Genomic DNA, 18,651 nt, shown 5'->3' on the forward strand with positions numbered 1-18,651 from the left:
ATGTTAGCCAGTACCGGGAGCCATTGGTGGGGCGTCGGTTTAATAGTGCCTGAGATGAGCCTCATGGTGTCGTTTAGCTGGGTGTCCACCGTTGCTGTATGAGTGCTGTTTAGCCAGACCGGAGCGCAGTATTCAGCCACCGAATATACTAATGCAAGAGCATATGTTCTGAGAACTGTGGCGCTTGCTCCCCAGCTACTTCCAGCGAGTTTGTGTAGGACATTATTTCTGGTTTTGATTTTTGCTGCGCATTTGTATAAGTGCTCCTTGTACGTCAGAGATCGGTCCAATGTAATTCCCAGATACTTTGGCAGGGGGATTGTAGTTAAGCAGCTGGCCTCTGAACTCTACGTGGGGTGCATAGTTTGCCTGTCTGTTGTTGAGGTGGAAACAGGAGACTTGGGTTTTAGAAGTATTAGGTCTGAGCCTCCATGTTTCGAAATATTCATCCATTTTGATAAGGTCTTCCTCAATGATTCTTTCGGAATTGTGAAGCCTTGATGTTGATACGTGAGAGCAATATCGTCTGCATAGATAAACTTCTTAGAAGATGTCTCTGGTAGGTCTGATGTATATATGTTAAAAAGTAATGGAGCTAGCACGGATCCTTGGGGCAGGCCATCATTTAACCTATATTTCTTGCTTATCTCTCCATCTAGGTGTACTTCAAAAAATCTATTTGAAAGCATATTGTTGATTAGGGTAGCCGTTTTCTTGCAAGGAATAATGCGTTGGAGTTTAAGAATCATTGCCTCCCTCCACACTGTGTCATATGCTGACGATAGATCTATGAACACGGCGACTGTCTTTTTCTTCCTTTGAAATCCACTCTCAGTATGTGTGGTAAGAGATAATACTTGATCACAGCAGCTCCGACCGGGTCTAAATCCGGCTTGTTCAATAGGAATGAAATTCTCAGCAATGGGTTTTATTCTGTTGAGAATAAGCCTCTCCAATAGTTTGTAGCATACATATCATACACTTAGAAGAGCGATAGGTCTATAGTCCTCTGGGAGCTTTCCATCTTTGCCAGGCTTAAGAATGGCGACGATCTTGGTTTGTTTAAATAGTGGTGGTAGTGTTTCCGATCGTCGGATGTCATTGTAAAACTGAGTTAGCCACAGTAGAGCTCGAGGTCCTAGGTGCCGTAAGAACTCGGGGTAGACCTCATCTAAACCAGCCGCTTTACCCATTTTCATTTCTTTCAGTGCTTCTGTGATCTCTAGGATGGTAAAGGTTTTTGAGAAATTGTTGTCGGGTGTGGATTGTCGGAGCTTGGTTCTCAGTTCTTTCTTTACTTTCATAGTCTCTGTAACAATGTACAATTGAACAAATGGTCTCTAGAATGGAAAACATGCATTTCCGGACACAAGTTCATTAGACCTTTTATGTTCCGTACCCTCTCATGGATAAATCCCTGGACCTTGCACACGGTGGAAAAAATCACCCTGTATATTCTGTTTTACAGTATCCATTTAGTCCTGGTACACACCGATACAACGTGGGTTAACGACTATCTTCTGTACGAAAATTTCTCTTCTTCACCACTCATAAATATATGTAAAGCAGAAATAGCGAATTGTGATAACAGACCAGCCAGTACCTGACACGGCAAGATGAATGGCCAAAGGTGGGGTGGGGTGATTCGTAAGGAGCGACCTCGAGCCGTCTACTTTCGTGACAGCGACTGTAGTTGCCGATAAGCATCCGTAGGTGGAAGCTCCTCATTTCAGGCCGTGTTACTTGGGTGTCTGTATTCAGACGTACGGTGCCGGTGCCTGAGATAGAAAACGTTAAAAAAGTAGGAATTCTTTCTGGGAATGGCAGAAATCTGTGCTCATATAGCGAAGAAAATTGCAAGCAATTCAGTGCAGTATGCTATATGAAAATATAAGAACGTTATTTTTTTATTCAAGTTATTATAATTACTACATCTTTTATAGCGATTATGCCGCTGTTTGGTGTCCACTGTTTTCGTTTCTGAGCTACTTGATATTACTCATAACTTTGTGAGCAGACGTCCTTTCTGTCGCCACAGTAGTACGTTAATTTAAGGGTTGGAAGACGTCTGTCCCATGCCCCTGTAGTCTTGTAAATATTTGTAGATACATAACTAGTTTGGTCTATGTGTTATCGTGTTTTAACTGTCTGCGTACAATACGCTCTTGAAAGCGGTAGGGGGCCAGCCCAGTATTAGGTTCGAACAACATGGGGAACCACCTAAAAACCACACAGAGGCTGGCCGGCGTACCAATGACCAATGGCACGGTTTCGACCTGGATCTGGCTCACTTCACTAACGGTCAAGAAAGAGCGCTGCGTATTAAACTATACGGACAGGTCAGCTCTTCTAACTACTGCCTTAATCCTTACCATACCAAGTGTGGTCTTTTACGGACACTAAGGTGTGATTTTTGGTGATTCTGCTACAACTGTAAGAACCAATTTATTCTTGATTTTTTATATGTGTTCTGCGTCTGTTTAAGATAAAGGGTGACAATTATTGAACTATGTGAAATAAAATCATCATAACTTCTGGACGGATTGTGTCAGGACGTTCAAAGTGCACGGTTGGCCGCGGGGGATGATGGGAATTAGTATGCGCATGCATGGTTTAGGTTAGGGACGAAGCCCACTTTCATTTGGAAGGATTTATCAATAACCGAAACTGGCGCATTTGGGGGACTGAGAACCCGCTTTTCGCGATCGGGAAGTCTCTTCATCCTCAACGGGTGACTGTGTGGTGTGCATTGTCCAGTCGCGGAATAATCAGTGCGATATTTGTTGATGGCACCGTGACTACCGAACGGTACGCGAAGGTTGTGGAAGATTATTTCATCCCCATTATCCACAGTGACCCTGATTTCGACAAGATGTGGTTCATGCAAGACGGAGCTCGACCCCATCGGAACAGGAGATTGTTCGATTTCCTGGAGGAACACTATAGGGACCGCACTCTGGCTCTGGGGTACCCAGAGGCTACTGGCATGTGCCTCGTTTGGCAGCCATATTCTCCGGACCTGAACATATACGTCTCATTTTTGTGGGGCTGTATTAAAGACAAGGGGTACAGCAGTAACCGCAAACCATTACTGAGCTGAAAACAGCCGTTCAGGAGGTCATCGACAGCATCGATGTTCAGACGCTTCAGAGGGTCATGCAGAATTTCGCTATTCGTCTGCACCACATCATCCGCAATGATGGCAGGCATATGGAACATGTCATAACCTAAATCATAATGTGTATAGTGACGTTTACATGCTCAGTAAAGAGTGTGCATGCCGTAGTTTGTAACTAATTTACGTTTTTTTTATAGTTCAGTAATTATCGCCCTGTTTATACTGTATTATTAGATCCATGATGCGTTTGTTAAAAAATATATGTAGTATATAAAAATGAAAACATACTTAGACTCCTAGCAGGGCACTGCTTAATATACTACGGTATATATTTTGATGATTAACGTTCTTTTTTTTATTTTTCATAATGTGAACGCATAAATTTTCGAAAATGGCCCTCAAGCAAATCTTCGATGATGACATAATTCGGATGGTGAATGATTGTGATCTCAGTGACATGGAAGATGTCTTGGGCGAACCTGATGATGACTTTATTCTACGTCGAGATGCGTCAGAATAGTAAAATAACCTTGAAATAAATTCAGAAGAAGACACTGGCAGTGAAGGTTTTGATGGAGACTCCGATGAAGAAATGTGTTTATTGCAAAGTCAGGACGCAAACGGACAATTTCATTGTCCGCAGTGAATCATTATCGTCAATAAAAAAAAAGACTGAATAAGCATCTCCCAAACCAACGCACGCAAGTGATCTTGCAGCCACAATGCCCGAAGATTTCGACAAGTTCTTTGATGACCAAATTGTAGGTACAATACGCATCTATATCAGTGTTGGTACGTCGGGTGGTGATCACCATCACAATGAAGATGCTACACTGATCAGAATGTGAATTTGGACATAGGCAGAATCTGTCAAACTGACAGCATGTTTTGGTGTGATACTGAGTGTTGCAGTTCTTCGCTGCCGAAAGGAATCAATTTCTGAAATATGGACAACAGACAAAAATATTCGTCGTGCAGTTTTTGCTTCTGCCATGCCACGGAATCGATTTGCGCATATAAGTCTGCTTATCAGGTTTGATGACAAGGTAGGGTGCCTATAATTGGTGACCTTAGTACGTTAGAAGCTGTATAAGTCCTGAAAGGTCATGGGGAAGGCTAAAATTTGTTATACATATTCCTGAAGCTATGATCAACTTGTAGGCAAGTTACAGTTAAGTCGTTATAACATACTAAAGTCAGTATTTGTCAGAAACAATATCACAACAAAAACAAGAATACATAAAGGATGTTCGTAATTTCGTCTTGCACAGCAATTCTCAAAACGTACAGTTAATTTAAATGTATTTTCCCTTTATAACATAACCTGGCACAGGTTTATCACAAAATGGTTCAAATGGCACTAAGCACTAAGGGACTTAACATCTGAGGCCATCAGTCCCCTGGACTTAAAGCTACTTAAACCTAACAAACCTAAGGTCGTGACACATATCCATCCCCGAGACAAGGTTCGAACCTGCGACCGTAGCAGCCGCGTGGTTCTGGACTGCAGCGCCTAGAACCACTCGGCCACAGCAGCCGGTAGATTTATTACAATAGCCGCTACAGCAACATAAGCCAAATCCTTGACTACAGCGAGTTACACACAAGAAACTACAGCACACAATTGAAATACAGCCCAATGCTTGAACACGAATTATTGCTAACAGTAGAAAAAGCAGGCTCCTTATTTTACTGGTCCACTAACTAATCTCAGAATAAAAACCTGGATTGCGCCGCCCCTCCCGTCGGAGGTTCGAGTTCTCCCTCAAGCATGTGTGTGTGTGTAGTTCTTAGCATAAGATAGTTTAAGTTAGTTTAAGTAGTAAGTCTATGGACCGATGACGTCAGCAGTTTGGTCCCTTAGGAATTCACACACACAATAAAAAACTGAATTCCGCCTTACACACGAGCTACACGTGCTCCACACAACAAACTCTCACAACAAAACAATGTTTCCAGATTTTTTTATTCGATTGCTACCGGTTTCGGCCATTTCCTTAGGCCATCATGAGATTCTTGACCGCCCGCAATACAGTATATTCAGTATAGAGGGATGGCTGAACAACATCTAAAATATAAGGTACAATAATTAAAATGTACGATGTTATACCCATTCTGTTTGCTGGTGGTGGCAGACGGAGCGAGATCTTTAGAAGTAAGGTTGTCACTTCTGAATCACCGTTCCGCCCACTGCCATGGTATCTGTGAGGGGCCTCGCTGTAGTGCAACTATGAGTACTGGCAAGTCATTGCTACAGCAACCAAATACAGCTGTCTCTGCTGCAGAAAGTACATAAAAATGCCTACAGGTGGTAGTCTGCGCACAATAGCGATTATAGCATGCATGTCATTATGTTTCTTTTACTTAAATCAATTATGAGAGCATTAGACACGTAAAATTTTTTACATGTAATGTATATATTTATTGTTGTATCTATTTTTTCTTTTAAATTCGACTAAACGAAGCAATGTAGTAAATGTCACGCATGATTGGTCATTAGTGATGTAATGCTGTAGGCAGTGGGCGGAGCTTATATTATACAGGGCGTATTACAATTAATGTCGTAATCGCATACAGTTAAAAGTACACGATACTATAAGCAAAAAAGTCTCAGTAATCATAGGGTCGAAAATGCATATATCAAGAGCTACGAGCAATTTTTTGTCTTTTATACTTTGAAACAAATCTCTTCTACTGCAAGTTCTTTGCTTTCCATATTTTGGGAACTGGTAGTATGGACCAAAACAAGATAATAAGGCCCGTAAACATGTCCTCTAAAGTGCATTCCTTAAGAGCTAAGAACTATGAGCACTTGTTCATCTTTGCTGCTTTGGGACAGTCCGCCCCCGGTAGCTGAGGGGTCACCGCGACGGAATGTCAAAATCCCACGGGCCCGGGTTCGATTCCCGACTTGGTCGGAGATTTTTCTCCGCTCAGGAACAGGGTGTTGTGTTGTCCTAATGATCATCATTTCATCCCCGTCGACACGCAAGTCGCCGAAGTGGCGTCATATCGAAAGACTTGCACCGGCGAACGATCTAGCCAAAGGGAGGCCGTAGTCATACTACATTCACATTTGTTTTTTTTTTTTTTACTTTGAAACATAACTAACATAACTCTTCTAATGATCAAGTGCTCGTAACTTTTAAGGTACGCGTTTTAGAGCACATGTTTGCTGGCCACTTTTTTCTTATTTTGGTCCATACTACCACTTCCCAAAATATGAAAAGCAAAGAACTTGCAGGAGAAGAGATTTGTTTCACAGTATTGAAGATGAAAAATTGCTCATAGCTCTTAAGGTACGCATTTTTGACCCTATGTTTACTCGCACTTGTTTGCTTCTAGTATCGTGTACTTTCAACTGTATGCGTGTACGCCATTAATTATGATACGCCCTGTATAATCTCGTCCAGAGTTGCCTGATCCAGTAGCGGCAACCTTACTTCTAAGGATCTCGCTCTGTCTCCTGCTACCAGCAGCCACAGTGGGTATAACATCGTACTTTTTAATTATTGTAGCTTGTATTGCAGACGTTGCTCAGCCATCTCTCTATACTGAATATGCGGTATTGCGGGTGGTCAAAAGTCTCGTGATGGTCTGAGGAAACGGCCGAAACTGGTAAATATCAAATAAAAAAATCGGGAAACGCGATGGAGACTGTTTTTATTTGACTTTTAGTGGTCATAACGTTTTGGCTCATCAGTGTATGAATACAAATGGTGTCATGGATGGAGTAATAGAGCTTTCGAGACTTTGGGATTCAGTCATAGAGAAGCAGGGTGACTATACTGAAGGAGTGTGAAGAGATATTGAAAAAAAGTGCAAGCAAAAAAAATTAGTGTGCATTATTTATGAAATGTCTCTCGTATTAAGAAAAAAAAATTGGGGTTCCCACAAGACCCCGTCTTGACAAACAACGCTGACCACTTAGACTTTGTATGTTGAGGATTGAAAAAGCAGTACAAATGAATTTAACTTACGCTTGGTGTTGTTGTTGTTTGCAGAAGGCAGCGGTGACTGAGGAGAGATGGGGACGCAGGCGCGGGCCCGGGAGCGGCGCGGGACGCCGGCCGACCACCCGCTGCCCCCGGAGGGCGGCTGGGGCTGGGCCGTCGCCGCGGGCATGGCGCTCATGCTGGTAGGTGCCCGCCCTCACGTCGGCTGCTGTCGCAGCGCTCACCCTATACACTGTCTCATCTAAACCATCCGGGCACCTCTGCTGGACATTACTACATAAATTAATAAGTAATGGTACTGATTCCCCCTTGTACACTAAACGGGTCAGATCGTTGTTGCAGAAGCAACGAAATTAGCATGCCAAATTTAAAAGAACGCAAAATCCCCAAGTTTGGCAAAGTTTAACAGAAGTTTGGAATATAGCCCGTACTTCAATGCGAGATGCTTTTAATAATGTCCACAATGAAATTCTGTTTCGAAATCTGGCGGAAAACCCAAAGAGATTCTGGTCATACATACATACATACATACAGTGGCAAGACGCAATCAATACATTCACTGCGCGATAACAACGGTAAAGTCACTGAAGACAGTGCCACTAAAGCAGAGTTATTAAACACGGTTTTCCAAAACTCCTTCACAATAGAAGACGAAGTAAATATTCCTGAATTCCAATCAAGAACAACTGACAAGATGAGAAACACAGAAGTAGATATCCTCGGAGTAACGAAGCAGCTTAAATCACTTAATAAAGGCAAGGCCTCCGGTCCAGATTTTATACCAGTCAGGTTCCTCTCAGAGTATGCTGATAAAATAGCTCCACATTTAGCAGTTATATAAAACCACTCACTCACAGAAAGATCCGTACCTCAAGACTGGAAAATTGCTCAAGTCACACCAATACCCAAAAAGGGATGAATTACAGGCCTATATCACTAACGTCGATTTGCAGTAGAGTTTTGGAACATATATTGTATTCGAACATTATGAATTACCTCGAAGAAAACGATTTGTTGAGACATGGCACGGTTTCAGAAAATATCGTTCTTGTGAAACACAACTAGCTCTTTATACTCGTGAAGTAATAAGTGCTATCGACAGGGGATGTCAGATTGATTCCACATTTTTGGGTTTCCAGAAGGCTTTCGACACCGTTCCTCACAAGCGTCTTCTAACCAAACTGCGTGCCTACGGAGTATCGCCTCAGTTGTGCGACTGGATTCGTGATTTCCTGTCAGAAAGGTCACAGTTTGTAGTAATAGACGGAAAGTCATCAAGTAACACAGAAATAATACCCGGCGTCCCCCAAGGAAGTGTTATGGGCCCTCTATTGCTCCTGATCTATATTGATGGCATAGGAGACAATCTGAGTAGCTGTCTTAGATTGTTTGCAGATGATGCTGTCATTTACCGTCTTGTAAAGTCATCAGATGATCAAAATGACTTGCAAAATGATTTAGATAAGATATCTGTATGGTGCGAAAAGTGGAAATTGACCCTGAAAAAAGAAAAGTGTGAAGTTATTCACATGAGTACTAAAAGAAATCAGCTAAATTTCGATTACGCGGTAAGTCACACAAATCTGAGGGCTGTTAATTCAACTAAATACTTAGGGATTACAATTACAAATAACCTCAATTGGAACGATCACACAGATAAATTGTGGATAGAGCAAACCAAAGACTGCGATTCATTGGCAGAACATTTAGAAGGTGCAACAGCTCTACCAAAGAGATAGCTTACACTACGCTTGTCCGCCTGTTCTAGAGTATTGCTGTGCGGTGTGGGATCCGCATCAGGTGGGACTGACGGATGACATCGAAAAAGTACAAAGAAGGGCACTTGTTTTGTATTATCGCGAAATAGATGAGATAGTGTCGCAGACATGATACGTGAATTGGAGTGGCAATCATTAAAACATAGGCGATTTTCGTTGCGTCGGGATCTTCTCATGAAATTTCAACCACCAGTTTTCTCCTCCGATTGCGAAAACAGTCTGTTGGCACCCACCTACATAGGGAGAAATGATCATCACGATAAAATAAGAGAAATCAGGGCTCGCACAGAAAAATTTAAGTGCTCGTTTTTCCCGCGAGCCGTTCGAGAGTGGAACGGTAGAGAGACAGCATGAAGGTGGTTCATTGAACCCTGTGCCAGGTACTTTATTGTGAATAGCAGAGTAATCACGCAGATGTAGATACAGATGAGCGTCCACGCTTCGCCTTTATGATGGCTTCAGTTCTGCTGGTGACACTTTCAATGAGGTGTTTGAATGCCTGTGCACACTGTTCTGTCTCAACAGCCGAAACATAAAATGGTAGTGTTGTCACGACACATGATGGAAGGTGCCCATCTCAGCTTGGCGCCCCAAGCTGCCGTTTGAGTCTCTTGGGCTTTAACCAGCCCTGAACGTAGGAAAAATGTGGTAAACGTTTGGGGACACACGGTCGCAGTTTTTGTCACGTTTCCTGTGTTCACAAATTCTTTTTCATGAGCAATCCAACGTTAGACTTTGTATTGCTATTCCGACACATCTTGGTGTTATGGAATCGGCCAGCGGCTGTAATGCCGCTGTTCAACACTCTAAGTAAAATCGATACGATGACTTAGACCCAGAGCAACTCTGTAGGTAATAGTTAACATAAACATTTATTATTGCTCAGGAGCCGTCGAATCACATTAGTGCGAATACATAGAAAGAAGGACCCTTTACTATATGATTATACACTCCTGGAAATTGAAATAAGAACACCGTGAATTCATTGTCCCAGGAAGGGGAAACTTTATTGACACATTCCTGGTGTCAGATACATCACAGGCACATAGACACAGGCAACAGAGCATGCACAATGTCGGCACTAGTACAGTGTATATCCACCTTTCGCTGCAATGCAGGCTGCTATTCTCCCATGGAGACGATCGTAGAGATGCTGGATGTAGTCCTGTGGAACGGCTTGCCATGCCATTTCCACCTGGCGCCTCAGTTGGACCAGCGTTCGTGCTGGACGTGCAGACCGCGTGAGACGACGCTTCATCCAGTCCCAAACATGCTCAATGGGGGACAGATCCGGAGATCTTGCTGCCCAGGGTAGTTGACTTACACCTTCTAGAGCACGTTGGGTGGCACGGGATACATGCGGACGTGCATTGTCCTGTTGGAACAGCAAGTTCCCTTGCCAGTCTAGGAATGGTAGAACGATGGGTTCGATGACGGTTTGGATGTACCGTGCACTATTCAGTGTCCCCTCGACGATCACCAGTGGTGTACGGCCAGTGTAGGAGATCGCTCCCCACACCATGATGCCGGGTGTTGGCCCTGTGTGCCTCGGTCGTATGCAGTCCTGATTGTGGCGCTCACCTGCACGGCGCCAAACCCGCATACGACCATCATTGGCACCAAGGCAGAAGCGACTCTCATCGCTGAAGACGACACGTCTCCATTCGTCCCTCCATTCACGCCTGTCGCGACACCACTGGAGGTGGGCTGCACGATGTTGGGGCGTGAGCGGAAGACGGCCTAACGGTGTGCGGGACCGTAGCCCAGCTTCATGGAGACGAATGGTCCTCGCCGATACCCCAGGAGCAACAGTGTCCCTAATTTGCTGGGAAGAGGCGGTGCGGTCCCCTACGGCACTGCGTAGGATCCTACGGTCTTGGCGTGCATCCGTGCGTCGCTGCGGTCCGGTCCCAGGTCGACGGGCACGTGCACCTTCCGCCGACCACTGGCGACAACATCGATGTATTGTGGAGACCTCACGCCCCACGTGTTGAGCAATTCGGCGGTACGTTCACCCGGCCTCCCGCATGCCCACTATACGCCCTCGCTCAAAGTCCGTCAACTGCACATACGGTTCACGTCCACGCTGTCGCGGCATGCTACCAGTGTTAAAGACTGCGATGGAGCTCCGTATGCCACGGCAAACTGGCTGACACTGACGGCGGCGGTGCACAAATGGTGCGCAGCTAGCGCCATTCGACGGCCAACACCGCGGTTCCTGGTGTGTCCGCTGTGCCGTGCGTGTGATCATTGCTTGTACAGCCCTCTCGCAGTGTCCGGAGCAAGTATGGTGGGTCTGACACACCGGTGTCAATGTGTTATTTTTTCCATTTCCAGGAGTGTATGATAGCGGAAAAAACACTGGTAGCAGTTACTTCTGTAAAATATCTGGGAGTATGCGGGCGGAACGATCTGAAGTGGAATGATCATATAAAATTAATAGTTGGTAAGGCGGATACCAGGTTGAGATTCATTGGGATAGTCCTTAGAAAATGTAGTCCATCAACAAAGGAGATGGCTTACAAAACACTCGTTCGACCTAAACTTCAGTATTGCCCATCAGTGTGGGATCCGTATCAGATCGGGTTGACGGAGGAGATAGAGAAGATCCAAAGAAGAGCGGCGCTTTTCGTCACAGGGTTATTTGGTAACCGAGATAGCGTTACGGAGATGTTTAGCAAACTCAAGTGGCAGACTCTGCAAGAGAGGCGCTCTGCATCGCGGTGTAGCTTGCTCGCCAGGTTTCTAGAGGGTGCGTTTCTGGATGTGGTATCGAATATATTGCTTCCCCCTACTTATACCTCCCGAGGAGATCACGAATGTAGAATTAGAGAGATTCGAGAGCGCACGGAGGCTTTCAGAGAGTCGTTCTTCCCGCGAACCATACGCGACTGGAACAGAAAAGGGAGGTAATGACAATGGCACTTAAAGTGCCCTCCGCCACACACCGTTGGGTGGCTTGCGGAGTATAAATGTAGATGTAGATGTAGAAAAAGGCAAGTAGAACCGGTAACATCTTCAGAACGTGGAGAGACCGTTACAGCGGTCATCAGCATGTCTGCATCTGGGTTATACATTCCAACCATGCTTATCTTTCCAAGGAAGAAGAAGAAACAAGAATTTGAGCTTGGATTGCCTCCAGGAGGCTAGTCTGAAGTTCACCGCTTGGAGTGGATCACTAGCGAATTATTTCTTGTATGATTCAGAAAGTTTGTGGGATTTTCTAAGGCCACGAAAGAATCACCTGTGCTTCTAATTGTTGATGGACATTCAGATCACACTAAAAACCTGTAGCTGCTTGATATGGCTAGAGACAATGGTGTAGTCCTCCTTTGTTTACCGCCACACACTTCACATAAATTACAACCCCTGGACGTAACGTTTTTCAGACACCTGAGTTTTTATTACAGTGAAGAGATAAAAAAAATGGCTATGGAGCCATCCAGGAAATGTTGTCACTCTTTTCCCAATATCATCGCTGTTTTGGACCGCGTTTTTACGTGCTGCAACGACCTTAAGAGAACTGGAATATGGCCGTCTGACCTGAATGTGTTTTCAGACGCAGACTACCTCCCATCAGCGCCAACAGATATTCAGTTCGAAAACTGTGGAAGTCCGATTAAAAACTCTACAGATGGACAATGTAACACATTGATTACAGGCTCTCCAGTGTCTACTGAACCTGCCACTAACAGGCCTACGACTAACACTGATCAAGGCTCATTCATTGACCCCCAGCCTGGATGTTCATGGATGCTCGACTCTCCGAACCAGCTATGTTCGCCGAACAACTCAGCTTTCCAGATATCGCCCGAGGCTGTCATTCCAATCCCACTAATTTGCCAATTTACTCGGCGGACTACAAGATGAAAAGGAAAAACCGTCGTATTTACAGATTCTCCTTATAAGAAGGAACTGCCGAATGCTGTCGCACGTAAAGTAGGCCTACAGAAAGGAGGAGGGTGCACAAATATGAACAATGTCAGGACAGAGACGTCAGGTGCAATCCAACTTAAGGCAAAAATATCAAACTGTACACCCAAAAAAACCAAAACAGAGGACATAAAAGATCTTAAGAAAAATAAAAGGAAGAGGATGATGGAGAAGAGAGTATCAGGGGAAGAGGATGCTGAGTGCCTCTACTGTGGGGACTTCTACTCCGTTTCTAATGAGGGCTGGGTCGCATGTCAGAGATGTTTCAAGTGGGCACACAATTCTTGTGTTGGCATAGACATTGAAGATGAAGAGGAGATACTGGTTTGTGACAATTGTCGAAAGGACTAGTAGTGGTTTGGTGGTTATTAAGCATTGTACATTTTTCAGAATGACAGTAAAATACTTTCTTATATTGAAGAATGACTTTTTAATTGTTTAAATTACACATTCCTCAATCTGAATTGCCTTTTATACAGCATTTTGTCATAGTTTAATACGGTATTCGTAATTCAAATTCAACGTTTATGCAATAATTTAACAAAAAATAACCTTATCCCATTCTGTCCCGTGGGTGGGGTGGAACGGGAAATATGCAAGACTTTCTTTAAAAAATTGTAAAAAATGCAAAATGTATCGTTTTAAGTAATTTTAAAATAAGGTACATTAGGTGAGACTACAAGGTGTTTTTTTATAACTTTAAGAAGTGTTTCCTTATGGTTCCTTATTTTATACAGATTGTTAAACATTAAGTATCCCGTTCAGCCCTGAGTTCCCCTACACGAGAACAAATTTATAGAAGATCTTCTTTCCTGAAGTAAAATAAATTTCGGGTCAAAAGTAACACACCTCTTTGAAATACTACACCATTTTATAGAAAAAAACAACATTAATCGGGTAAATTGTATAGGTATTTGTAAGATGGAAAACATAACATGGCTTGCTGTTACGCCGAAATGCAAGCTATAATCCATAAGGAGGCTCCTCGCGCTATTTAGACACGCTGTTTTATTCACTGCAAGCATGGGCATCAATTAGGATGAGTCCTGCCCTTCATGAGATTCTTTAATTAGTAATCTAAGTTCTAAACTTCATTAAAAGTCGGTTACTTACACTGAGGTGACAAAAGTCATTGGATAGTGTTATGCACATATACAGATGGCGGCAGTGTTATATGCATAACATATAAAAGGCCAGTGCGTTGGCGGAGTTGTCAATTTTAACCATGTGATTCTAGTGAAAACATTACTGACATGATTATGGCCTCACGACGGGAATTAACAAACTTTGAAAGCGGAATGGTATGTGGAGCTGGACGCATGAGACATTCAGTTTCGGAAATAGTTAGGAATTCTATAGTCCGAGATCCTCTGTACCAAGAGTATGCTGGGAATACCAAATTTCAGCCATTATCTCTCACCACAGACGACACATTGACCAATGGCCGTCACTGAACGACCGAGAGCAGCGGCGTATGCGAAGAGTTGTCAGTGCTAACAGACAAGCAACACTAAGTGAAGGAACAGCAGAATTCAAAGTGCGACGTACGCCTTACCTTAGTGCACTGCGACGAAATGGTGTTAATGGGCTATGGCAACAGACGACTGACTCCCGTGCCTCCTGGGCTCGTGAACTTACTTGTTGGACCGTAAACGATTGGAAAACCGTGGCCTGATCAGATGAGTCCCGATCTGAGATGGTAAGAGCTGATAGGTTTCGAGTGTGGCGCAGACCCCGCGAATCCATGGAAAAAAGTTGTCAACAAGGCAGTGTGCAAGCTGATGGAGGTTCCATAAGGTGTGAAAGGTGTTCACATGGAACTAAACCGATAATTGACTGTAAATGATTGTGTTCGGCTGCTTGTAGACCTTTCGCACCCATTCGTGAACTTCATGTTTCCAAACAACGATGGAATATTTATGGATGGCAGAGCGCCGTGTCACTGGGCCGCAATTGTTGGCGATTTGTTTGAATAACATCCCGGAGATTTCGAGTGGGTGATTTGTCCACCCGACATGAAACCCATTAAACATTTATGAGACATAATCGAGAGGTCATTTCGTGCAAGAAATCCTGCACTGTTAACACATCCGCAATTGTGAATGGCTGTAGTGGCAGCATGGCTCAATATTTATGCAAGTGACTCCCACCGACTTGTTGACTCCATGCCACGTCTAACTACTGCACGACTTCAGGCAAAAGAAGGTCCGACACGGTATTAGGACGCATTCCTTGACGTTTGTCACCTCAGTGTACGTCCAGACGTTTTCAACAGGTGTGCACTGATATGGGTCTCAACATATTTCCCTATTTTATTAAAGTATATTTGTCTTTCTAGTGTGAACGTCTTGAAAAGGGTGTATGAACTTAGCAGTGAACTGTATTCTTAACATTTTCAAGAGAAACAGTTGAGTTCCTAGACTGTGACTTTGTTTTTTATTGGCGTAGCTTTGTGACATCTTTGGAAAACTCAGTAATTGAAAGTATCCCTTCGAGGTAATGACGCCAGCATCCTATAAATGTCAGAGAAAATTTCGACCTTCAGAAAGAAACTACTGTTGTGGATTCAAGAAGCTGCAAGATAAAGATGTACGTTTCCCTGTTCTACACGCGGTTTTAGAAGACAATGACTTTCAGCTGAGCGCATAATTGCGAGTGTTTTTATATCATTTAACTGAACTAAGTTGTTTAATTCTGAGGTAGCTTAAAGAAGAAGTTCATCAACACAATTGGAGCAACGATCCCTTCAATACACAACCTCCATAAACGCTTGCCGTTAAGGAAGAAGAGCAATTCACTGATGTTACTTCAGATGTTACTTCACACTGAAATCGAAGTTCGTTTCCCCCTCACTGCCTGAGTTTTGAAACTTGATGAATCAGTGTCCGCAAATAGGTAACAAGGCCTGACGAGTTTTGATACTTTTGCAACAACCTACCTATGTGAGGAAGGTTTTTCAGCATTGACAGTCATCAATATGTAATATATACCGCGAATGATGTGAAGAAAGAGAAACGAGTCGCAGTCTTGCGCAGAAATGTGGAAGACTAATGAAGAAGAAGCAAGTTCCATCGATTTTCGTGCACGAATGAAGTATAACAACATCAGAGTTTGATGAACATGTGTTATGTTAACAGTTAATAAAGAATAACTACTTTCATTCATTTCTTTCGGAACTTACGAGGGTAATCCCAAAAGTCTCCTATTTTTTTTATAAGCACATACAACTGTTTATTTCTACAATGCTTTACATCAGTTTACAGCTTGAACATTTAGCTATTTTTCGACATAATCATCATTTATGTCGATGCATTTTTGTAGACGCTGTGGCAGTTTATGTAGGCCTATGTCATATCAGCTCGCCGCTATGCTGTTCAGAAAGTTATGAACCTCTTCTTTCATCACGTCGTCAGAGCTGAATCGCTTTCCAGCCAAATGTTCTTTTAACTTAGGGAACAGGTGATAGTCACTGAGCGCCAAATCAGGACTATAGGGTGGGTGAGTGATTATGTTCCACTGAAACTGTTGCAGGAGAGCAACGGTTTGCCGAGCGATGTGTGCGCGAGCGTTGTCGTGGAGAATGTGTACGCCCTTGCCTAACATTCCTCTTCTCCGGTTCGGCTGGTCTCGGCAGAGGTTCGAGTCCTCCCTCGGGCATGGGTGCGTGTGTATGTCCCTAGGATAATTTAGGTTAAGTAGTGTGTAACCTTAGGGACTGATGACCTTAGCAGTTAAGTCCCATAAGATTTCACACACATTTGAACATTTTTCTTCACCGGTTCCGAATTGCCTGTTTGAGTTTTTTCAGTCTCACAGTACCTGTCAGCGTTAATTGTGGTCCCAGTGGGCATAATGTCGACCAACAATACCCCTTTCAGATCCCAAAAAACGGTTGTCATGACTTTACCGGCAGACTGCGTTTGTTTGAATTCCCGCAGCTTTGGCGAAAAAGGATGCCGCCACTGGCGCGATTGTTGCTTGGTCTCAGGTGTAAACTGTTATGCCCAGGTTTCGTCACCCGTGACAATTGAGTCCAGAAAGTTGTCCTGTTCGGCTGCAAGGTGGTGAAGAAATGCGCTGGAAGCATCAACTCGTTGCTGCATGTGGTCCTCACTCAGCTTGCGTGGCACCCATCTTGCGCACACCTTCCGGTAGTTCAATGTTTCCGTTAAAATTCCGTGAGCAGTGCTTCGGGAAACCTCAGGAACCAACGTGCAGAGATCATCCAGGGTGATCCGCCGATCTTCACGCATGCTTTTCTCAACCTTAAACACTGTCTCCTCCGAAACTGACGGTCTCCCGCTCCTTTGTTCGTCGTGAATTTCGGTCTGACCAGCTGCAAACTCTCTACACCACTTACGAACATTTTTGACATAAATGCACGACTTACCATACACTTCCTTCAATTGGCCATGGATTTCAATCGGCGCAGTGCCCTTTGCGCTCAGAAATCGAATAACTGCGCGCAATTCGCACTTGGCGGTAACATTCAACGGAAGCTCCATTCTTAACGGCTGCCAAGCCAAGACTGAGCTCCTCAGCGCGGCGTGCGCATGTTTACGCAGAACGCATGAAGCACTCTTCGTAACAGTGTGACCAACTGCCACACAAACAGAGTTTTGTACTTATAAAAAATAGGCCACTTACTTTTGGGATTACCCTCGTAAGTTCATTTACCCCATACTTCGAGCGGAATGTCGAGTAGCCGCGCTGAGTGGCCGGGCGGTTTGAGGCACCATGTCACGGACTGCTCGGCCTCTCTCGCTGGAGGTTCGAGGCCTCCTTCGGGCATGGGTGTTTGTGTTGTCTTTAGGTTATGTTAGTTTAAGTAGTGTGTAAGTCTAGGGACCGATGGCCTCAGCAGTTTGCTCCCTTAGGAATTCACATACATTTGAACTCTTTTTCGAATGTCGTGTGCGAAAAGAGCCGCAGATGTTTATGTCCAGGTCAAGGTGGCCATGGACCACAAAAGTTTGAAAACCGAGAATACGTTCAGCTGCCCAAAACAAAATTGTAATTTTTCGTCAAGTGCGTTCATGGTTCCATGTGAAAAAATTAATACACGAGCTCTCTCCCAGTCAGGTCAAGCCTCGTATAATATGCCACGCAATTGTTTAAACTGTTTTCGGAGTCTGCCATTTAGTTTCACGATCATCTCCATGATGTTTCGCAAACGAGCCCGCAACGAAAATCACTGACCTTCCTTGGATCATCTGTATCTCTGTTATTAATCGTACCTGATAATGATTTCACACTGTTGAACAATAGTTAAATATCAGTCTATCGAGAGCTTGGCAAGCCAATTCTTTCGTCTGTAAATTAAAACGTTATGGAGTTCTTCTAATTAATCTCAGCCTGGAATCTGCTTTTTCTATACCAAGTTTCATGTGCACGTTCCACTTCAGGTCTCTCTGGACGTATTACGATTATATCTAAATTAAAGTGGATCACTGCAGTCAACTACAGCGGGACATTACGCGGGATCAGCGGCGACGAGTGAAAATGTGTACCGGACCGGGATTCGAACCCAGGATCTCCTGTTTACTATGCAGCTGCGTCAACCACTCCGTCATACGGGACAAAGCGGTGAGCACTATCTCGGACACCTCACAGTCGATCTACTCTCCCACCGAGCGCCACCTATCTGCAGTCCCTGTCCATTGACTCCATGTTCGCGATAGGAGTGTAGATCGGCCGCGAACCGCGCCGAGATAATGCGCACAGTTACCACTGTGCTCCGGATGGCGCAATGGTTAAGGCATCTTCCTAGTAAGCTGGAGATCAGAGGTTCGAATCCGGTCCAGTGCACACTTTTACTCGTCCCCGCTGAATCCGCATAATGTGCCGCAGCAGCTGACAGCAGCCC

The 18,651-nt window shown here is 44.1% G+C and overlaps 1 protein-coding gene across 1 annotated transcript in view; it reads left to right on the top strand.

Moving 5' to 3' along the window:
• Positions 1 to 18,651, top strand: part of LOC126475429 (uncharacterized) — a 314,386-nt gene that overhangs the window by 130,822 nt on the left and 164,913 nt on the right. The window contains exon 2 of the mRNA XM_050103279.1: positions 7,123 to 7,256. Coding sequence (XP_049959236.1) covers positions 7,146 to 7,256 — 111 coding nt within the window. The 5' untranslated portion in view covers positions 7,123 to 7,145. The remainder of the gene's footprint in view (positions 1 to 7,122; positions 7,257 to 18,651) is intronic.

Source organism: Schistocerca serialis, chromosome 4, assembly GCF_023864345.2.
Source record: "Schistocerca serialis cubense isolate TAMUIC-IGC-003099 chromosome 4, iqSchSeri2.2, whole genome shotgun sequence".
NCBI lineage: Eukaryota > Metazoa > Arthropoda > Insecta > Orthoptera > Acrididae > Schistocerca > Schistocerca serialis.